The sequence below is a fragment of the Haliaeetus albicilla genome, chromosome Z (genome assembly GCF_947461875.1).
Source record: "Haliaeetus albicilla chromosome Z, bHalAlb1.1, whole genome shotgun sequence".
NCBI classification, from domain to species: Eukaryota; Metazoa; Chordata; class Aves; order Accipitriformes; family Accipitridae; genus Haliaeetus; species Haliaeetus albicilla.
In genome coordinates this window covers 41,421,822-41,445,134 of record NC_091516.1, presented here as the reverse complement: position 1 = coordinate 41,445,134, position 23,313 = coordinate 41,421,822, and the positions used below count along the sequence as shown (strand labels likewise).

General features: G+C 46.6%; 2 protein-coding genes and 1 long non-coding RNA gene across 4 annotated transcripts in view; 1 reads left to right on the top strand and 2 right to left on the bottom strand.

The window, feature by feature from the left end:
- Nucleotides 1–23,313, bottom strand: part of ABCA1 (ATP binding cassette subfamily A member 1) — a 384,145-nt gene that overhangs the window by 233,543 nt on the left and 127,289 nt on the right. The gene's annotated exons all lie outside the window — the stretch shown is intronic.
- Nucleotides 1–23,313, bottom strand: part of PSD3 (pleckstrin and Sec7 domain containing 3) — a 113,881-nt gene that overhangs the window by 90,303 nt on the left and 265 nt on the right. The window contains exons 1-2 of one of the 2 annotated variants that reach the window (XM_069776312.1): nucleotides 12,815–13,259; nucleotides 10,675–10,783 (exon numbers count right to left, since the gene is read on the bottom strand). In XM_069776312.1, coding sequence (XP_069632413.1) covers nucleotides 10,675–10,783; nucleotides 12,815–12,904 — 199 coding nt within the window. In that variant the 5' untranslated portion in view covers nucleotides 12,905–13,259. Of the gene's footprint in view, nucleotides 1–10,674; nucleotides 10,784–12,814; nucleotides 13,260–23,313 lie in introns of those variants that run through there. The other variant, XM_069776310.1, reaches the window with a different exon arrangement.
- On the top strand, nucleotides 49–17,834 carry LOC138683810 (uncharacterized). Its single transcript, XR_011323256.1, has 3 exons — nucleotides 49–345; nucleotides 10,236–10,427; nucleotides 14,750–17,834. It is a non-coding gene; the product is annotated as an uncharacterized lncRNA (long non-coding RNA).

Here is a 23,313-nt window from a genome sequence, read left to right as displayed (position 1 = left end):
ACATGACTGCCACGGTCTCCGCTTCTTCCGGTCAAACACCACCAATTGCCCCCCACTCTTAAAAGGTGCAAAGCCTTTCCCTTTGCTCAGAGAGCTATTTCAGGTACCAGAGCTTACAGGAGCTTGAGCTCTTTAAGGGAAACTCCTCCCTTATTCCCATCCACCACCACAGCATCATGTCTTGCTGCAGCTACTGGCATATCCTGTCCAACCCCATCCCCCAATATGACTGCATTACAAACAAGGCTAGAAAGGCAACAACAAAATTTAAGGACCGCACTGAAGATGAGCAGGGAAAAAAAATACCCGCCACCAAACAAACAAAGAAAGGACACACACTCTCAGGTAACACCAATTTCTACTTTGCATTGAAGGTGGCTTCTTTCAACAAAGCAAAAAAAAGGAAAAAAAAGGGAAAAAAAAGAATTAAACGGAGAGAGAAAAAGCTAAAATAGAAAGGGGGTGAGTGGCTAGAAAACTGAGACCGGGCAAATATAACCTAACAGCAGTTGGCAGCCTTTCTGATGACTAGACGTTGAAAGAATTCATGACTTAAATCAGGCATAGATATGATATTTCATAAGTAAATAACCATTCCATGTCAAGCAAGCTTGTCTACAGCATAATAAAAGGAAATTCTAGGAAGCAAAACACAAATTACAAGCATAGACAGACATTTTGTTTACAGGTACATTTTACAAAAGAATGGTGTGAGTGTCTCTCTCTATACAGTATATATATATATATATATATATATTAGCTAGCTCAACAAATTAGATATAGTTGCTTGAACAGTCTCCTTACTCACAGAGGTTACTGTAGCTCCAGCAGTTACCCATTGGTCAAAGAAATAAAATGCACAGATCATCAGTTTATCTATAGCGATACCAGCTAATTCAATTGCTGCTGTTCTAGTCAACTGGAATCAAAATAGTTTCAAATTTCCTGGCAGCTGCTGCCCTGCACTGCACACAATGATGTAAATGGATGCTTTCTGAGTATTATGAAACTGATGGGGGAACTGCAGTCTCATTCAGTCTATCGCAGGAGCTAAGGAGTCCACCTTGGCAGCTTGCAGGGGAGAAAAAAAAATTTCCTCCAGCAAGGCTGCCTGACAGTATGCCAGGGAGATGTCTGTGCTTAGCTGCCGTTTATTATAACCGCGTCTGTAAGGGAAGAAATGGGAAGAATGGCGATGCTGAGAGTCGTGTGCTGGTTTCAGAGCGCGGGGCGCCTGACGGGCTTTTGGCATTACTGAGCTGGAAGGTTTCACAAAGCAGCCCAGTCAACTTGGATTATATGTCTCTGCAGCTCCTTGTGCCGATCACAAGCAGCACGTGGGTGAGCCTGCATGCAGCGTCACACCAGTTATGCTTTTTTGGTACCGGCATTTCTTGCCATTATTTGTAAATGGCAAATTAGGCCACGTAAAAACAATGCATGTGTTAAGAGGAAATGAAAAGCTAGGTAACAGAGCTTAATGAACTTATCGCAGGATTATGGCATTGTATCGTTATTGCAGCCTGCCAGAGAGAGAGGTGGGTCACATGTCTCAGCATCCTGCACTCCCTTGAGTTACAACTTCTGTGGTAACTAAAACTATTCCGATTTATAAAGCAGTGCCTGCACACGCTGAGATGGAGCAGCCTCCCCCTGTGAGAGGGGAGGGATGCTGCACAATCACTGGCAGCCTTGCGCAGCGGTGTTTTCCAAATGATGTCATTCTCCATGCCATAATAGGTCCTGCCTGGCCGGCGGAGGTCCTTCGTTAGCCAAAGCCAGGGGATTAGCATAATGCAAGCACCATGCTTTTGTAACTGGACTGGAAATGTCCACACCAGGTTGGGCGCAAGGCTTTCTGCAGCTTGCAGCCACTCCTGGCTTTTGGGCAATTTGCTTGCGGGGGGAAGCGGAGACAGGCCTTCATCCCTGCAAAGTTACACTGGCATTATTCAAGAACAACAAGTTGGTGGAAACGGGGAAGCTGAGTGAAGGCAGGGCACAGGACTGGGGGAGCAGAGGGAAGAGGTAGGGGCGAGTTGCCTAGAACATAAGCCCTGGTTAAATGCCTCTGCTGTCTTAGCAAACACGCAGGGAAGGTGGAGGGCACCAGAGACATGGCAGCACCTATGTAGAAGTGGTGACTGTGTTGGCTGAGATCCCTCATCCCAAAAAGAGACAATCGGTGGGGGTCCCCTGCTGCTGTCAGTGGCAAGTCTGACACAGACCCAGTAGTGTGCACAGGCAGCGTGCGCCTTGCACTCACCATGCACACACAGTCAGGCAGTGGTATGGCAGCCAGCGGCTCAGGGTTACCCAGAAGTTAAACTGACCAGTTCAGGGAAGAAAATAATCCCCCTGCAAGCACCCAGGGGCAGTGTGTTGCTCAGGAAATCCCGCACCCAGGGCTTGCTGCACAGTGGAAGAAGTTATCAGAGAAGTACTGCTCACTGCTGGTCTTGCATAGTTCCCTAAATTCTGGGGGTTTGGGGCAGCCAGAGCTGTGTTAAGTGAACCTTCAGTCTGCCACAGGACAGCCATGCCCACTAGATAAATTCATCACAAATCTCTCTGCTAGCCAAGTCCCAGCACCTAGAGTCAGGTGGTGATGTGATGCCCAAGATATCACGGCTTGAAAAACAGAGACTGAGAAAAGCTGCCAGGTAAGAATGTAAATCCTGCCTGCTAAGAAAGCAATGACCAAAAGAGCATGCAAAATACCCGGGTCACTGTGTGCCTGCTTGAGAGCATGTGGGTTGTTTTTTTTTACAATGACAAACCTTCTAACCCTGTTCTTGATGGAAAACCTTAGGTAAGCAATGCTGTGACTTGGTTGCGTATTTTTTTTCCCCACAGTTTTTAACTATTTCCCAGTGGTAAACAGGGTTTGGGGGCACTTGCGTAACCCCCACCACGCTGAATGAAGAGTCCTCCAGGGAATCCCACACCTTTCCCTGGGCTGCGGGAAGGATGGCACCTTGCCGCAGCAGCTCACAGGCCTACAGTGAGCTCAGAACAGGACGAAGTCCAAAATTAACATGCAGCACGTGCTGGGAGAGTTTAGTGTGAGAGATTATCCACTACAAATTGCTGCATGGGCCACAGATGGTCAGTGAGATAGCTCGGTCCCAAGAGTCATTACCCTAGAAAGCAGAAGAATAGAGCGAAACAGCTGCTAGCATGAGCAGGAACAGAAGGGAATACAAAGGGAGTATCTGGGCTCTTTATCCTGATGTAAAAGCATGGGTGAGTCTTACTATATTTAATGCACTTTTCTTCTTTAAAGCCCCACTGCCTGGAATGACATGGCTGTGCAAATCTCAAGTTTTGGTTTAAGACTTGTATTTGGGAAAGTCTTAAACCCCAAATTCAAAAGACAGATCCAAAAAGAATCTGAAATTTTCTATTTTTCCACCGCTGTGACTTAGAAAGGAAGCGGCTAACAGGTGATTTTCGAAGTGTAGATACACACAGTGATAGCAAGAATTACTCTAAAAGCTCTCAAAGAGCCTTCAGCTGAAAGAGCAAACTTCTGGAGCAGTGACAGCCCACAGCTGCTTTGACACTTGCAGCGTCTACAAAGACTTTACAGCCTCTCTGAATCCACTTGTACTCAATGTTACGTATTTAAAATACTGTATTTTTAAAGAATCTTTCTAAAACCCTCCAGAAGCCCTTCAAATAGAAAGATCTCTTCAGATAAAAAACATATCGCCAGACTTTTCGCAAGCAACAATGGCTTAAGAAAACCCACGCTACTACTCACAGATCTCAGAAACTCTGGATTTTTCCAGCAGCCGCTGAAGAAACTAGGCAGATCCGCAGGAAAGGATGTCCTTTACTGCATTTCAGGGTTCGGGACCAATTAGTCAGGCTAAGAGAAAGCTTGCTAAGCAGTCCTCAAAGCACCACAGGAGCTGGATATCAAGTTACGCACCCAGCTAAAACAGAAATAGGGCCCAGAGGGACATGTGTCTCTCCCGGGCTCCCAGTATTTGCTGCTAAAGGCGCAGCTGGACATGGCACCGTAACTTTTCAGCAAGCTCGCACAGTGAATGAGATTCCCTTCCTCAGGAAGCTGGACAGAGTTAAGTAAACAACACAGGGGTCTAGAGCAGAAGGCACTTGTTAAAGTGGTGAACTGCAAAGAGGAAAAACACTTGCTGTACCCTGTTACACTTTTTCAGTGCAATACCAGGCCTGAACTGCATCTACCCACATAATTTTAATTAAACGCCTTCTCCATGTTTATTATCAAGCCGTCTCCAGCAGCAGGATAACATGCATCTTTTCCTTCAGAAAGCTTCAGAGATGAATCAAGGCTACAGCACGATGGAGGGCTTGTGTTGGTGTGCTGCCTATCTCACCAGGTGATGGGGCTGAAGCCAAGGAGAGGAGCCCATGGCGACAACAAGCAAAAGTGCAGCTGTGCCCAGCCGTACCCGCCTACAGCCAGCCAAGTCCACTGTCTGAACCTCTCCTGTTGTGCCCACTGACCTGGATGCGTCGTTTTCAGTCCGCCCGACTGAAGAGAAGGGCCTGACCGCCTCCGGGAAGTGTTTCTGAGCCCTGCCAGCTTCAGCCAAGCTCAGCCTGTGCCACGTGTGCTCAGAGCATCTGAAGCGGCCAGACACCACCAACGGGCTGCCAGCACCACCAGGCCCCTAAAATATTTGTGCGCTCACGTCAGCACGGCTCTCAGCTTCGGCCGACAGCCCACAGACAGGGAGGTAATTACTGCCTTAACTCTGGCATTTCCTAACTTCTGAGTGCTTAACTCTGCACCTTTAAAAAACAATAAACAAACAGCCCATGTTTTAATGATTATTTGTACTAAACCCTTGGCCTTCAAACAACTCTGTTGTTTACCAAGTCAAGGATGTGGTCATCTCCTCCCTGCAGCTGATGATAACTTCAGCTATCCAGCTTTCAAGTACAGGTCCCAAGACATCCAGTTTCCTCCTGCAGAGCAAGGGACCTAGCATAGTGCCTCACACCCCTTTAGTTTTCCCTTCCCTCGGACTGGAAACCCAGACATCCATCATGCCACGCCTGACGGCTCCACAGCACACCCCAGCCTTTGCCAGCCCGGGGAAGCGGAACTCAGAAATTCAAAGGTAGAGACAGCAAAGACAGGTCCACATCATGCAGCTGACATGCAGAGCACAGTGCAACCTGTCCTTCTTCACCAGCATTAATTTGTCCATATGCACAGTCAGATGTGCTCTTCTGACAGCACTGTAGGAGATTGCTGCTCTTCAGAGCATCCAAGCAGTAGTTTAAAATCACCTGGTTTACTCTGCATTGGAGTGAAAGAGGAGCACTCGGCACAGCCTGTCAATGTGCTGGTGCCAGAGAGGTAATCACTTCTTAGAGTGCACAAACTCAACCGGAAAAGTACCTTTTAATACAGTACCTCTGGAGACTTAGATTTAAAAAGTTAACCTTCTCTTTGCATCATTGCCAACCAGCAATACCAAACATCAGGGATACCTATGAGAAAACGTATTTATTATATTGATTACACACTACTGTTTAAAAACTTCTGCAGGTCTTCAGTGTGTCAGAAAATGCAGTGGGACACTAGAAACAACAACAAAAAAAACCCCTGATAGAGTCAAGTATGCACAACAGAATGATGGAATTTTAATTAAGTGTGGGGGGGCACCACAGGTCTGAGCTTTCCAGATTCCAGCCTTGCATGTGTCCCTGATAAATGTTGCAGGACATACTCCTAAATGCACATCTGACATACCTACCCTCACAGGCTCTGTCCCCTGTAATTACACAACATGAATGTGAAAATCGGGCAATCCTTCAGCCCTCAGAAAATGCAGGGAATTGTACCTTTTCAGGAAAGCAGAGCCGCAGAGGAAGATACCAGACCAGGGAGCCCAGACTTTCAGGATTGCCTGGAGATGGAAAGACCAAGAGATGAAAACATGACAAAGGGTGGTGCATCGAAATGGAAAGGGATGCAGTTGAAGCACCGGGCAAGACTACAGTCAGTGATCTGATCTAGCATGAGAGTGATGCAATGTGTGAGTGACTGTGGTCTAAGGGCAGTTTTTGGAGTGAGGATCAGGAAGGTGCCACATCCATGCAGTGCAAGGAGGATGCAGCAGAGCTGGACACAGATGGCTTGAAGTGACACAGAGGAAGCAAGCGAGGCAGAAGAGCAAAGGACAGCCTAGTAAGTTAGTGATACCCATTTTACAGACAGTTACTGGAGTAATTTTCTTAACGCTGTTCAAATCAGCATCATAGGACCAGAAAAGGCTTTGCTTCTACAAAAAAAGGAGCCATTGTGTGCTTCCTTTGCTCCTGAAACAAGGTAAAGCAATTCTACAGCAAAAGCAATCATTTCCATGATTCAGGTTCAGTAATGAGTAGGCTGCATGGATTAAAGTATGCATTTCGTTTTCTTTCATGTGTCAGCTCTGGCACCGTTTGACCCCTTGCAGAGGTGATTCAGCGCACACTGCCAGGAGAAAGTAAACCTTTTTTAGAATTGTTTTTTGGGCATTGTTTTGGGTTTGTTACTGGTTTTGCTGGCTTGAGCTTGCTAAGAAAACAGATGAGCACAAGAACTAGCATGAGACAGTCCGCTGCAGCGTGTGGCTGGGACCATCTCTTTTGGCAGAAGCAAGCTGTTAGAGGAGCTCAGTTGCCTCATGACACCTCACTGTACACAAAACAGCAAGTGACAGGCTTTCCAAAAAGCTATTTGTTTCACCAAGAATTCAAAAACAAGCTTCTTCCAGCAGCTGTTGGGATAGACCAGATTTGCACAGCAACACGGGGACTCTTGGTACAGGGCTTTTTTGTGAAGGGTAAGATTAAACCCTCTGTTACACCAGGGGGGTGTGTGTGTGTGAAAGCTTTTTCCTAGAAGCATCAGAGAAAAGACTATTTATGAGTCTTAAGAAGCTATTTTCTTCCTAACAACTGTCTTGGATTTATATTCTCATATAACAGGAATTATGGGGTCCTTGGCTTTCATGTTTACTCAAGCAATTATTTTGTAGGATCCCCCTCTGTTTTCCCCAAGGAAGCACTTGTTAGGACTAAGTCATGTTGTTAGGACTTCTTCTTTCTTTTTGGTATTTAAACGTATTAACTGCAAAGTCATAAAAATCAGTACTCTGTAGAGTGCCCAAGCCTCAAGATAAGGCTGCTCAATAGAGATCACTGTTTCCACAGCCAGTTCCAGAGGAGGGTATGTTTCCATATAAAACAAGCACCCTTTATGTCAACGAGGCTGAGAAGACGTCTTGTGCAACCCAGCCTAATTCAGGTTTTAAAAAACATTTTCTTTTGCTGGAAGGCAGAAGGCTGGGGTTTTCACCGAGGAAGGTAGCCAGGAGGCACAGGGACGCGTGGCCATGCGTGGTGCATCCTCCCCGCTCCCATGGCAGCAAAAAGCAGCCCCACAAGCAGGAGTCTGCAGGGAGATGTACAGCCCCGAGCCCTCCCGCGATGTGATGAGGGTCCCAGGGGCCTGGACCTGCTTCTGCTCCGAGTGATGCATCCAGGGCAGGAGGATGGGCAATAGAGAGGAGAGAGGAGAACAGAGGAGAGGAGAGGAGAGGAGAGGAGAGGAGAGGAGAGGAGAGGAGAGGAGAGGAGAGGAGAGGAGAGGAGAGGAGAGGAGAGAACAGAGGAGAGGAGAGAACAGAGGAGAGGAGAACAGAGGAGAGGAGAGGAGAACAGAGGAGAGGAGAGGAGAACAGAGGAGAGGAGAACAGAGGAGAGGAGAACAGAGGAGACGAGAAGAGAGGAGAGGAGAGGAGAGGAGAGGAGAGGAGAGGAGAGGAGAGGAGAGGAGAGGAGAGGAGAGGAGAGGAGAGGAGAGGAGAGGAGGGGAGAGAACAGAGGAGAGGAGAGAACAGAGGAGAGGAGAACAGAGGAGAGGAGAACAGAGGAGAGGAGAGGAGAACAGAGGAGAGGAGAACAGAGGAGAGGAGAACAGAGGAGAGGAGAACAGAGGAGAGGAGAACAGAGGAGAACAGAGGAGAACAGAGGAGAGGAGAGGAGAGGAGAGGAGAGGAGAGGAGAGGAGAGGAGAGGAGAGGAGAGGAGCCAGACAAGGCATTACACAGTAAAGATGAGAGCACATGAGTACATCAGGGATCACAAATATCCCAGATAAAACCAGACTGAGGGCAGCAAAGGAGAGAAATGAGGAGGAACTGTTTTTAATGTGGCAGCTTTATTAGCATTTGAATATCATCGATGAAACACCTCTTCTACAGGCATCTAACCTTTTTTTCCCTTCCTCTCACCTGTGAAAAATGACCACAAGCTTCAACCTGGAAGGTAAAAATCAGCACAGCAGCTTATTAACAAATTCAGCCATCTCCCATCTAGGCAAACAGAAGTGTTTCCTAGAGTCGGCCCCAATTATTCTTCCTTCTTCGTGAATTGGCTTGTCCAATGCAAGTATTTTAATACCCAATTAAAAAATTTATACCCTCAACAGTATCCAGCAGGGCTTCAGTAATATGATTGTGGCTGAAAGGGAAAGGATAAACTGGGAGGCAGAAGTAATTAAGCCGTTCAGCAGCTTACATGTTACATTCTCAGTTTCTGAGGCCAGCCAAGGCACGGGTGAACTGCTTTGGGTTAGATAAATTAAAGTTCAGCTTTACTGCCCACAGTGACAAGCTGTTCTCTTGATCTAGTTTAAAAACCAGTACTTCTCCTGGCCCTGCCCCCATCAGTCGTTTGCTTGAAATCTTTCATACTTTGACCCACAAAAGCCATGTCTTCTTTCTTTTAAAGGCAACTTTAGAAAGAAGCAGGTTGGATTGGATTTTTGGTGGCGTTTTCTCCCTCCCCATCTAACACACAGAATGACAGAAAGACTTTCAGGCATAGCTGCTTCCCCGCAAAACGTATGTCACGACATACTCAACATATGTCAAATCAAAGGAAGCCAGGATTTCGTGCACAGAGCCCTGGGTTTGTACTACTGTGCCCTCAGTCACCCTGTCCTCATTCATCTCCAGTTAATAAGCAGTTAAAATCTGTTCACTTGAAGAAAAAAAATAGAAGGGGCAGCACCACTCTCATCTATCCATTACCGTCAAACATCTTCCTGGAGGAGGAGGAAGAGCATGCATTTGTCTGGGACAGCATGAAGCCAGTCCGGGTAGGCACAAGGTCACCCAGTTTTCAGGTGCAATTCACAAATGTTATATGTTAACCACTGTCAAATATATGGAAACGCTCCTTTGAAGTCACTCCCATTTCACTAATTGTTAGCCCCTAATGGTAGTTTCTGATTAATAAAGGAACAGAAGCAGATTCAGAAACAAGGCAAGAAGCAGCACAGGAAAAATACAGAAAAGTACACACATAAACCAATATATCTGGCTTATTCTTTGCCACCCTTTATTTGAGGGCTCAGTACTCAGTCAGCTCAGAATACCCATCACATTTGATAATTGTTTTGGTTAGTAATAACAATAGATTCACTTGGATTTATTAGACGCAGCATACTTTATTTAATGCCAATCTCCGGAAATGTACTAATGCCTGCTGACAGTGCTCTCACACTGTGTCTCTTCAAACAAGAAATGAGGTCATCATGATTCATGTAATAATACGATACACACTTTGTGGCAATTTGTAAAAGTTTTTAAAATTCCTAAATGAGGACACTTTCGTTGTTTGGGTTTTTTTCCCCCTCCACTCTGCAATTAGGATTTTCCAAATGGAAGACCAAACTTTAGAAAATCCAGGCAGAAACTGTTTACTCACTTTCCAGACTTCAGTTCTGCTTTTTTATTTTTTTTCCTTTTTTTTCTTCCCCCTTTCCTCACTGAAGTGGAGGAGACTACACAGCTTGTTTCTGTATGGAAGTGCTGCCCTTCTCTGGCAAGAAGGGAGTCGTCTTTAATTAAAAGCGACATTCCAGAAAGTTTGCAATTAGAAAGGATCAAGGTGCAAAGAGAACAGCCTGAGGAAATACTTTTGCAAAGAGGGCAGAGATTGTTGATAATTACAATGAGGCAAGAGAAATAGGTATAGTAACGACATTTCTTTTCTTCTAAGCTTGGGCTGTGAAAAGGTAGAAAACACCCTGTATTCTAAGAAGAGAACAGAAACAAGGCTGATCCTTAGCATAACATTAGATACTGCACCTGGATTTCTTGAATTACTAACTACAGAGGACGGAGCAGTTAGGATACCACCTCAAGTATCTAAATTAAAATCTTATCAACCTCTAGCTGTGGGAAGAGCAGCATGCAGACCACGAAGGGCATTCCTGGAAGAACCTCCAGGCAGAGATGGCCATGTTTCAGCATGTGCAATTGCAGAACGTGTGGCTGGAACAACTCCGCTGCAGAGAAGTGCTGGGATTCCCTCCGCCAACATGTCTCCAGCACATGAGTCCCCACTGTCACATCGAGGTCGCCCAGGTGAGCCAAAGAGAAAGCGGGGGGGGGCGTAAGAGAGGGAACTGCTGTCATTTTCTGGGGCCAAACCAGCAGGCTTGTGTGGTCTGGTACTTGCACTGTGGTCCGGCAAAGGGCAGCGTAGCACAGTGAGCGAGCCCTTGTGGGGTCATTAGGGAGCAGCTTCTGCAAAACTTTCCTGAGTGGCTTAAGAGATTATTATCCGCCCCCCCCCCCAATAGTAATCCCAATAGTAATAAATAGCACTTACCCATTTCTGAACGCTTCTCTTCTTCCAAGCCAAATAAAAATTCATATTTGGCCTTGGCAACAGTCTGGGCGTGAGCTGATACATCATTATCCCACACAAGTGCTTCTGCCTGTAGAGTCAAAATAAACAAAGCTTATCTACCTTTTGGTGAAAAAACAGCAGCAGGAACATGAAATCCCTTCAGGTGGGCTGTCAGGTAGGATTTTCAAAGTGTTCATTTAACTCTTACCACCACCAAGATCAACCAAAGCAGACATGGAACAACTCAAGAGTGCTTTTGAAGAGCTCACCTCTCTGTCTTCAAACCCAAGCATTTCAGTATTAAGCAGTGATGTCAGAGCACCCAACCCCTCACATCTTTAGCTGGCTTGCCCACTGCAAGGCCAGCAGCACTGGGCAACCATCTCAGTAACACCAGTTAGGGTTAAAAATGCCTAGGGAATAGTATCAGAAATAGCAAATTTGAGTATGGATGTTGCAGAACTGGGACCCATGGGAAAACCATAAATGGGGCAGGCTGTTTCTTTGGGAGAAGACTGGGGTGGAGAAAGGGAGGAGCAAGGGCTACAAGAAGGATGTTCAAAAATGGGAAAAAGGATAATAAGGTATGCAAACGTGTGGTGAGTGATATCTGAGGGTCCCTGTTGGGCAGCCCACACCTGACCACCTCCATCTAGATCAGGACAATAGCCCAACCTGTTCTTATGACAATACCGACATGTCAAACCTTCCTCTGTGGCCAGGAGGTGGGGAGGATGCACAGGGTGGTCTACCCAGCTAGCAGGGGAGCACCTGGGGGGGGATGGATGGACAGACGGATCAAGCATCCCAATGCCACCCAGGCCTAGTGCCACCAGCACCTTCCCACTGCTTCCTACTCATAAGAAACAGATAGACACAGTGAAGGTCCAGTTTCTCAGAGGAGAGAAAGGCTGCAGGACTAAGATTAAAATTAGTTTTCAGAACAGGTGGGAACAAATCAAATCTCCAAGATAAAGCACACACCAGCAATAAACTAGTGCAAAAACTGTCTGCTGTCAGCATTAAGTTTCTTCCTAGCTGGGCAAGATGGAGCTTATAATTATTCTGTCTGAAGTGACAGATGAAATAAATCATTAACTCTATAAATTCTTCAGTAACCTTTACATACATATCCTATGTTTGAGGCAGCCAATTGTTACGGCATAGCAAGTCCTTGCACGGTTCATATTGGCAAAGGCCTTAGCTTACAAAAATGCTCTTTAAAAGAAAGAAGCCAGATGGAGCATTTTGCCCCCCAGGACAACAATAACTTTTATGCACTTCCACCAAATACCTTAGGGTAAGCGTCAGCTACAAACAGAAATTCAAAGTACAGGAGACACATAATTCACAGGAACACACGGTCAAGGCTCTTTAATCAGAGATGGATGGAATTACAAATCCATACATTCCTCCAAGGCCAGCTCTCCCAACAATTACTTTTTCTTCCAAGAGCATATTGGCAAATAACTATCTTGCCCCATGCCCTAGAACTGTTTTGCTCCAGGTTTTCCTGGCCTTTTACCCCTATATCTTGTGCCACCTTTCTGCATTGCACCAGTTCTGCAGGATTTAGTCCGACACACCTCTGATGTAAGTGGGCAGTAGATCTTAAGGCAGGGGTCTTGGATATATTTATTTACCATTCACTGCTCCAACTATTCATCACTAGGGCTTCATTGGGTACTTCAATGGACCTGCTAACATTAGCCTACCAAATACTTTGGGAAAAATGTGACAAAACAGATGAAGGGCTTTCTAGCACAAAGATGACTACCATCACAAGCATGATGAAATGAGCTTGGAAGAAGCCTCCATGTCTCCCCTGCTTTTACAGGGCTGCATTCATTTGCAGGAAGGGGGGGGGGGGGGGGGCACGAAGGGCTAGAAAAGGAACAGCTGGACCCAGAGCACACAGGAGGAGGCTCTCAGTCTGCAATAGCCTGGACAGGAGTAGCTTACAGAGCCAAACAAAAATTCAGCCTACCCAGATGGATGCAAAGGGATGGGACGGCTAAACTAGCTGGTGCCAAATCCCACTCACACATGAATGAAAAGGAAAATAAAATGGACAGAGCAGTCCAGTTCCCAAGCAGTCAGGAATTTCTGATCTACACACCTCTGGGACGCAGCATCTCCATCCCTCAGCCCTGCTCTCTGAGGCTTCACAAACATCTGCTGCACTGAGCTTCCCTGCCAGCAAACCCATCTTCCAAGGGTCTATATTTGCCTGTACATTACCGTAAAGCAAGGAAGAAGAGTCTGGTTCACAGTACCCTCTGCATCATCCAACAATAGGCAGAAATTATTTGTTAAATTAATGGTTTTTCAGTATACGGGGCAGCATTTATCAGACTTAGGTGCTTAAGTGGAGACTGCAAGACCTTTGTCTTGGCATCTGACAGGGAGAACTTGATTTTCAGAAGTGCTCAGCATCGCTGATGAGAATTACAGATGCTGGCTTGTGCATGGGAACAGCTGAATCTAACATCTACTTAGGTTGTCAGAGCACTATAAAGATGTGTAAAGATAAAGCAGTTCAGAGCCTCCAGATCCAGGCTTAAGGATAAATGTATGATATTTCATCCAGACAAGAGATATTAAAAAGAGAAAGAAAGAGGGGGAGAGAATGAGGATGCTATGAGGTCAGAGCTGACTTTTAAGACTATTGCTTTACTGTTGTCCTTCCTTAGAGACAGAAAAAAAAACAGAAAAAAAATCCCGGAAAACAGAAAATCGAGAGAGAACAAGTGCTTTCCTTTTCTTCTTTCAATCTGCCACTCACCCAAAACTTGCAGAAGTCATCATGCCCCGAACCCGGGAGCTCAGAGAAAGGCTGGAGAAATGTTCAGGGCGCTTTCCAAGCTGCATTAGCAAGGATTAAATACAAGCAAGATTGGAAGGGATATAAAACTCCTGCTTAAGCCTTCTCCCTCAGCTCAAGGGCAAAGAAATCTGCATCCGGGTCAGCTCATTTCATAATTGCTTCCCTCAGAGGGCTTTAGCTACCACCTTTGATGCATCTGGTGTTTGTCACTGCCGGAGACAGTGACGCTTGCTCAGAGCATCAATACCCTTAAATCAGGCCAGCTGTACATACATTTCTCATGAGCCACACACACACTGTTCTTTAGTCCAATTATACTCTGGGCAGACTGGCAGTGAGTTCCTGCCCACTCGTTCACCACTCTTGCAGTGCTTTCTGCCTGTTTGAACATGTTTGATCAAGCCTACTTCTCTGGGTCATGGTTCTTGGTCAGGAGCCGAGGAGGCTGCATTTGCCTCTCGGGTGAATTTTGTATAACATTAATCAGACTGCATTAGCTTGGACATGGCAGTCCTCACCCCTCAGAGCTCCTGCCAACACACTGGACCAGTTTCTGTTGAGCTCGCACAAGGCATTGGCGTGGGTCAACAGAGGTCCCACCTCACTGGGCTTTTGTCCCTTGCTGAGGGAGCAGAGATTGTTTAGAATGTGCCCACGGCTCTCCTGGTGGCTTCAAGTTAGCATGGGAAGCAAAGCTGCTGAATCCCTGTCTCAGCACTGAACTGAACAGCAGTAGGATGCTAAGACCTCAGGGATGCTGCTCCTTCAGCAGGAGCTGCTAAGGACAGGTAAGTCAGCCTGGCATGAAGCACGCATACTGCCTCTGCTCCGCTCTGCTCTCTGAATGTGCAAACTGGAGCATAGAGTCAGTAGCTGCAAGGAGAAACCACTGCCACACTTCAGCCCTGAGAGGCGGCTTTAGGCAGGCCTCTGATGAGAGTTGGCTGCAGCCTTTCCTGAAGCACAGTGTCTCGCTCTGGATGAATTTGATTTCAACTCCAGTCATAAGGTCCCCTCAAACTGCCCTCCCAAAATCCCAGTGATTTTTAGATAGGCATGGTAAGTCATCCAAGCCTGAAGAAAATGCTTCTCCTTTCACCATGGAAGGAAAGCACCAAAGCATCCTCTTTTGAATTTAACTGAGGTTCTGGTTGGAGCCTATTTTGGGACATACTGTTTCCTTCATTGAGGAATATCAAAGTCTTGTTCTCTCACCACCATTTGCAGCTGAGCGAACAGGAGAGCTGGGCTCCCTCCCTGTGGGTCTCAGTGGAAGGAGATGACACTGTCCACAACTGCTGAGACAAGGAATGGGTCAGTCTGAGCACAAACAGTTGGCGTGAACCCATGCCTCCTGAGGCATTCAAACTTAAGGTCCTGTGTTTTCTTTGAAAACGTCTAATACAGAGGAAGCGTTCGAAAGAGCAGATAATTAACTGGCGAATGTCAGTCTGTAGTTTCTCAGACCCCCTGAGAGGACAGATGCTGTTAGACAGACTGACTCCTCGCACGAGACCTGGTGCTTGGGAAAAAGCAGAATGGGATGGGTGCCCAAGCTTGAGCCTTCAGGGAGCAAGAGTCAGCCAAAATGCTGGACAGCAGGAGACCAGTCATGCTAAAGGAAAACATCAGCAGGAAGGGGTTTAAGGACCTTTCATGAAGGGCTGTGAGCCGGGACAGAGAGGTCAAAGCATCCTCAGGGGGACCCCTGGAAGCTGTCTTAGTAGAACCCAGCCACTCTACCCTCGCAAAGAAATGTTACTCCAATTCTCCTAGGCTTACTGGAAAACCTGGAAGGAACTGGCTAGTTGGGGTGGGGGTCTCTCCACAGCTAAGCCATACCATGAGGCAGCCTCAGAAGAGCCCCAGTTTTGCACACTCTTGCACGTGCACAGCTCCTTTTCCCAGAGCTGACCACCTTCCCCCTTGGCCGCACAGCGGATGGGTGCCAGCTCCCTGACAGCAGGTGACAGCTTCTGCACTGGTGGCACAGTGTTTTCTGGTGGTTTCACGGAGGCTACTGGGGAGATGCCGCAGTGGCTGCAATGGAGCCGTCAGCACAACCACAAGGAAGCAGGAAAAAGCCTCTGCAGGATGCCTGTAAAAGGACAGCCAGCTATGGAGGACTTCACAGCCACACCTGGACCACTTCTAATCCCAGGCTGTGCTTGTTCTGTTCTCATTGCTTCACCAACATCTCTAGCAGCAAAAAAGCCAAATGCCTCGCAGCAGCCTATCATATACCCTGATGCAGTCAGTTTATGCTCTCAGGAGGAGTTTAAACATCTGTCTTCATCTTGTCTTCTGCACCCCAGGAGTTTCCCCAAAGACTGACAGAAATACAGTAACTGGTAATGGAGCTAGCTTAAAAAAAAAAAAAATAAAAGAAAGGCAGGAATGATGGATATAAGTTTTCCACAGATTTACAACCTTGTCCAGGAAGTTCCCAGCAGAGCAAAAGGACCATGTGAATCAAGCGTCAATGCCATGGTCAAGTTTTTACAGAATCACGAATTCAGAGCTCTGCCTCTGCTATCACAGACGGACAGCCCCCGCAACAGCCTGGCACAACTAGTGGTCAGCCCTTATTTTCAAGCACTGTTATCACTCCTGTGTGGGCGTGAGCTTAGCAAGCCTCACTGCTTTTAACAGGTTGTACTAATTGTTCTGAAAAGACTATTTCTGTTGAGCCTTTCTTAAGTCACCTTCCTAAGTAACAGGATGAAATGCAGAAAGCTGGAGCTAAACTTGCTAACTGGTGAAAGCTAGTGCACCGACAGCACAAGAGAGAGCAGTGAGAGTGCTGGTGCTCATAAAAAGACTGCTAGCAAGGCTTGTAGTTTTTACCTCCATGTGACCTCATACACCACGTTTGTCTTTTCCTCACACACACACACACACACACGCTAATATAGGTGTTTGCAATTCTTAAATTAAAGCATTAGTAAAATATATTAAGACTCAAAAGAACAGGAGTTTTGCCTGGTTGAATCTCAGCTGGAGCTGCCAGAAGTTAACACTAGTAAAGGTTTTGGAAGAGAACAAATCTCAGCTCAGGTTTTAAACTAATTCCTAACTATCAGGAGTTGCAGGGAGACGTGTAGAGAGCCAGAGGGTGGGGGAGGAAAGAAAGGGCTTGCATGAGGGCATTGCCTATAGCCATTGTCCAGCAGAGAAGTTTGCATTATAGAAAGGGGTAACCAAGTCAGCTAGGCCTTCTCAGCTGAAGGAAAGAGGCAGCAGAGAGACATGTGGCAGAGATGCATGCAGTCATAAGGAGTCTGAAAAAGGCAAAAAGCAATCTGTGATTCACCACCTCTTTTAACACAGCAGCCAGAGGACATCAAAAGAAGGTATTAAGAGTCAGCATCACACCAAACAGGAGATGGTTCCTCACACAGTTTGTAGTCAAAGCCACAGACCTCCCTGCAAAGCAATTGTCATGGAAACCAAAATCCTATGGGACCTGAAAAGGAGGGTGAACAAGCTCCAGGGATACAAATCCACAACACACATAGAAATCGCATCCTTCTCATGAAGCTCCAAGCTGAACTCTTCCCAGGCATCTGCTGACATCCACAACCACCTATATGCTCCTGGGCTAAAGTGACCTTGGGTCCAAACCAGTGCAGCCAGCCACTCTTACCCGCTCACCGGGCTTTGGCATGGCCCTGGACCGGCCAGACCGCAGGCTCGGTACCGTCCAGCCAGCTCCAATCCTCAGTCCTCACCGCAATGCACCCCACACCTTCACACCAGGGATTCACCAAAAGGCACCGGGGCACTGCAGGTTTCCTGTGCAGCTCCCAGTGCCGCTCCTAGCGCCGTGGGATGTGTTCACCGGGAGCAGCCTCCCAGGAAGCAGTCAGGCTGGAGAGAGCACAACTGAAAGGGCACAGATACCATCGGAGCTGCTCTCCCCGCTCAAAGGCGGACTTCACAAAAGTTCAGTGTCTGATGAGAGGCTCAATTCAGAAATGAAGCATAAGAGTTGCTGCTTAGAAAAAAGGCATGGGAACGGTGACAAAAAAGGGATGCCTTAGCAGCAGTATCAAGTACTTGCAGGTAAAATTTGTTTTCAAGTCTGGTCATCTTGTTTTACACCTGCACTTGAGTTTTTCTCCCCTTAAAGAAACGTTTGCTTCGTTGTTTGGTTGAAGTTGTTAGGAAGCAGTCAGCTGTTATATTGAATTAAGTGCTTTTTATTATGCAAAGGCTGACACTGTCTGAGCTGTAACTGCGTGAATGTGAACAGCATATTAATTCAAAGTCTGTATGATTACACTTTACCATTAAAGGTCACTCAGCATTTTGTATTTGCCAAGTCAGTGATTTCTGATGTGTGCTGTATGGACCTCTGGATATCTATGCATTATTTCTAAGGTATGTGCAAGAATCAAAGCAAGCCCATCGAGAGGTAGGCTTCAGCTCACTGTATGAACCACCATGTTCTTAAATATAAAACATTAAGGATAGCAAAAAAGACCCAAAACTTTATTAATAAAGCCACAGTGCAAGTATTTTTCCTGAGTTGCGGCAAACAGCATTGAGATGGGGGCCTGATTTAAGAAAAATTGCACAAAGACAGCATCTTTTATTCAGAGAATTCAGTGGTGCACGTGCTAGACATTTTGCATTTACTTTTTTCTTCAGTCTGTTCCGAGTATATTTAGCAAACTGACAGACTGCTTCTTTTCAGCAGGTAGTACACTTCCATCATCTTCAGGTACCTCAGACAGTGGAACAATGTTTAGGCAGGCTACAGGTCCACCCCACATGGATTTCAACTCCACGGAAGCTAAAATTTGGATATTCCTAAGTGCCTCATGAGCCTAGCAAAAATTACCTCTGTATCTTTAAGCAACTAAATTGTTTCCAAAACCCAAGCCAACACCTGCTGAGCCTTGAGAACTTGCAAGGCACATCCTTTCCCATGTTCTGTACATTCTCTAGGTCCAGCTAAATAAGGGCTGTTTTTACGGATAGAAGTAAAGAAGGACGGGATATCAGGAGAGCTTATCTTCCTTTTTCAAAGCAATATTACAAACATGGTTTAAGATAGTATCCCAAAGTGATTAAAATACTCTTTGCACCCCAATTTCAGTGAACAGTAAAACAAACAAGAAAAACATCCCACACCCAACCCCCAAACCACTCTACACAAGAGCAACTGGAAGAATTTACATTTGCAAAGGTGTAAAAACCTGCATTTCCTCTGTGGCAAGGGCAAACTGTAGAGCTACAACACAGCAACATCGCATGCAAAAAGGGGTATGTATCTCCCTCTAACTTAGACATAGCTTATTGACCCTGCATGATTATTTCCTATCACATATTTAAATTAGTTTTACAGCCTTCACCTAAATTGTTCTCTCTGAGTTTTAACTAGATTTAACAGAAGTTTTTCGGATCAGAAATTTGATGGAAGTTTGATCTGAGCCATCTTCTCCCTGGCACAATTGAGGCAGAAGCAAGAAGTCACACCAACAAATTTTACGTAAGCCTCCTGCTGTGCAAGTGCTGGGGGACTGAAAAGATGTTGTTGCAAGAGCAGCCTGTTCACTTGCTAAGAAACTGCGAGTTCAGAAGTGCCAGCACCAGCATGCTCAGGCACCGGTGGCCCCATGAATGGCCAGGAGCCACCAAGGCAGCTTCAGCCATGGCATGAAGGCAGAAGACACCAAAGGTGATACATCCCCCCAAGAGCAGCACAATGTAGGCCAGCTGGCACTAGTGTCCCACTGGTGAAAAAGTTAATACTTCTTTCTTCCTCATTAGGCCACAGCGAGTCCACAGACAAGAAAGCTGATGAAAACTAGAAATTGCTGGTACTAGAATTTGTTTTCTTTTGAGAAAAAGGCTTTCCCAGTAAAGGTTCTTCCATTAACGCTGAAATGCAGCCATGTGCCAGGCTTAAGTGCATCTTGCCATCATACTTGGCATTTGTTCAGCCTGGGAGATGCGGTTATTACCCCAATGACACTTCCTGTTTGAAAACTGTTGTAAAAATTAATGAGTACACTTTGGAGATAAGCCACCTCTTCCACTGCGCCACACGCCAAGAAGAGGAAGCAAGCCCCATTCATCGCTTCTGCAGAAAGGGAGGCTTGCACCGTGTAATCTGTGCCATTTGGGTCATCTTCTTACTGCTCCCAAACTACTGTATCACAGACTCAAGATGATGCCCTCTTATTCAGTCCTTTCACCAGGAGCCAAAAAAATTGCCGTGGCTGTGACATGAAGCCCTCGGCAAGCGTGACAGTGACCAGTGTGCTTCTGCCTTGGCAGCCCATCCTCACAAGCCAGCTCCAGCCTGGTCTCCTCAGGCTTACCCCAGCAGTCACAGCACTGAAGGTCTTTTCATACAGTTAGCAAAGCAAGACATGGCAAACACCACGCACTTCCTGTAGCCAGAGATGGTGGCCAAGGCACTCAGTGGAGGTGGAAGTGCAGAGGTCCCGCTCTGATGGACAGTTTGATCCCTGACAGCTTGATACGGTGCCCCGGCAGGTTCGTTTGCTTCCAGCATCCAGGAGGTACAGTCAATTCAGGAGCAATTCTGAACTGCTCTGACTCTTGATTCAACCGGTAGCAACCTAGCCCACACCCAGAGCTGCAGGTGCCCTCACCCCACCCTGCTTTTAAGCCCCATCCACAACCCACCTTGCTCATCTCTGTAACGCAGAGAATAAATGCTCAGATGCATTACCATCCCAGGAGCCTGCGGTCTCTAACAGGCGCTGCCACAACAGCAAGAGGCATCTCAGAGCAAGGAGTGGCTGGGCTCAGAAAAAGCACTTGGAAACATACTGCAGAAGCGTACTTCAAACAGTGCCATTCCTGAGAGGAACAGCACACTTAGAGCAGCACTGAAGTGCTGGGCAGACACTTAGAGCTGGTCTCAAGTAGCTTTTTCATCCCATGGAAGCATCCAATTTCTACACCCCCCCAACTTCATCTCTGTGAAAACAGAAAAAAAGGAGTGGAAACAGCCTGTTACAATGGGTGCCAGAGGAGACGAATCCCTTCAGAAAGAGATTCAGATGCTTAAGACACAAACTGCTCAAGAGCTAAATTTGTCCATTGATGGCCCCACTTCTCCACATGGTGACTATCCAGAGGAGCTCTCTATCACACATACCCCTCTCAGCCAAACTTCAAAAGGGAAGGACCCACACACAATCTTACAACCCACCAGGATGTGACAAACCCCCCAGGCCATGGAGCGGGTCTGGGTGGGAGAGCTAGACTGTGAAATTCCTGCTCTGCCAGAAGCCAGCTTTCCATCAGGAACCAGCTGCAAGGAAACATCCCTTCAAGGAGAATGGGTGGCACGCGTTGCTGAGCCCAAGGACATCACTCCCACCTCTTCTGGCCGAGCCCATGAACTTTGCACCAACCAACTCTACCAGCTGCTGCACCCCAGGGATCCCCAGTGCCCGCGTCGCAGAGCTGACGTGGAGCGGGGTACTCCGGCTGGTAGGTGACTGCCCCAATCTTTCAGTCTTGGCAGCAGTTCACAGGTTTGCCCAGCCTCAGCTGGAGCACAGCAGCTTGGCAGATGGCTCTCCGGTACCCTGGGGACCCACCTAATCTTACTCTCCAGATGCTACCCCCTCCCTTGGGCTCTCTTCCCTAAGCCACTACATTGTGCTACCTCTAATTATCTTTAAACCAGCACCCAGCAGTACCCCAGGTTCTCGCTGTCTCTCAGGACCGTTGCAGCTGAACAGAGGAACTCCAAAAAGAAACACATGCAACGCCTCAGAAAAAATCACCAGGTCTGCCAGCCCACCTCTCCATGGAGCAGGGATCATTTCAAGCAAGCAATTCTGCTGCATGCGCAAGGACAGTTTATCAGCCATGGCCAAAGCGTCCTTCCTCTGCACTGACAGCCATGTGCGGGGTGTCACTTCTGCTGCCTCGACCGCCAGCCCCGACGCTGAAGCTCCCAGCACTTGGCTTAGAGCACACCCATGGAGACAAACACTCAGCTGCAGAGATGCTCTGTGGCACTGGTCCACAGTACTCCCGCAGACAGACTGCCTCTTCATCCCACAGGAATCAAACCCCAAACCATCTCTTTAAATCAAAGCTGCAAAACCAAATGCCAAACTTTCCTGGTAAGATGGGCAAGAATAGAAAGGACTGTCGGGTGGGGGCGGGGGGGGGGGGAGGAAATACTCTGAATGACATCCAGGTCTTTCAGCTATGCAGCTTGACAACAGTGAAGAAATTCACTGAATTGCTGAAAAAAAACACCACTAGTGTGTGCATTAGGATCTTCACTGCTCTTTTCCTTCTCAATTTGATGGCACAGAAATAGCAATAGTAAATCAGATAATCATCTGCTCAAGCACCAGTAGCACAAGAGGACCCCTTTAACACAGGTAAGCTGTGCAAGAATTTCCTTTATGTATCAAGAAGACCTAATTTTTTTGTTGCATCGAGTTTTGAAGAGAGCAGCGCGTAAGTTTCTTGGAATTGTTTTTAACACCACCACTACCACAAAGGATTTTCTTATACTCTTTTCTGCAGTGAACCAAGGCTGTAATTGAAGGGGAGCATTTGCACAGGGACTCCCACATGGTTTAACCTCACCTCTTCTCCCACCAAAGGCACACCCCAAACCCAACATCTCTGTAGCCAAACTCTCAGTCTGTGTAAATCAACAGAGCTAGGTCAGATTCATGGCTAGCATTAAACTGGTAACATCTGCTGAAAACACATCAGCTAAGGATATGACTGATGAAAAAGCATTTGGAATAGAAAGAGGTTTCCTTCTACTAGCTAAACCAGAAAGGCTTGATGATTCTCAGCAGCCTATTACAATTGCTTCAAACACTGGGTGTGCAACCACCAGTTTCATTAGAAATATTGCATTTGACTTTCTCTCTGTTTTAATGGCCCCATGCACAGACAGAATTAAAGCCTGACTGAAGCTGCAAAAGCAGTAGTAATTGCAGTTGCGTATTACACACCCAAATTGCTTCAATAACGCAAAGAACTGCTCTGCCTGACAATGTACTAACTGGCACCGTGTGGGAGCCAGGTAATTGTTGTTTATGGCACGGAAACACTGTGTCTATATGGGAAGTTAGCATCTTCAGTGAGTTTGCATGAAGTTCAAGCTCATTACAACTATGTTTATGTTCCCGTTGAGAAGCATAGCTCCTGTCCTCGGTAGCAAGGATGAAGATAAGACCACAATTGCACAGGAGTGTCCCTGCGTGCATTTAATGTTCTAAAACTTTACATATTTGGTGAATTCATCTCAACCCCACTCCTCCCCAGAAAGCACAATGCCACTACTCAGCCAAAGATGCTGGCTTTCTCACAACATCTCATTCAATTCGAGAATGTGATATGATTAAGAGAGCTTGTCACTGCAGCAACAGTGCTGATTGGTTACACAGACAAGTTATCTTAAGACAGAAGCAAAACCAACTGTACAGGATGCAGGCTGGGGGTCCCAGCCCTGGGGTAGAGGTCCCAGTGCAGCCTCCCTGGTGCGGCTGGTGACTCTGGGGATCTAGCAGTAATAAGTGCAGAAGTGGGCTCTGAGCTTTTTGCCTTAGGGTAGTGTGAAAAGAAGGAGAAAAAAAGGGAGGAGAAAAAAGAAAAGGAAAAGCAAATCAAAAAGGAAAAAGGAAAAAGGAAGATATAAAGAAGAAAGGGGAAAAGCAAAAAGGAAAAGGGAAAAGCAAAAAGGAAAAGGGAAAAGCAAAAAGGAAATGAAAATAAGGAACAAGGGAAAAAAGGAAAAGGAAAGGAAAAGGAAAGGAAAAGGA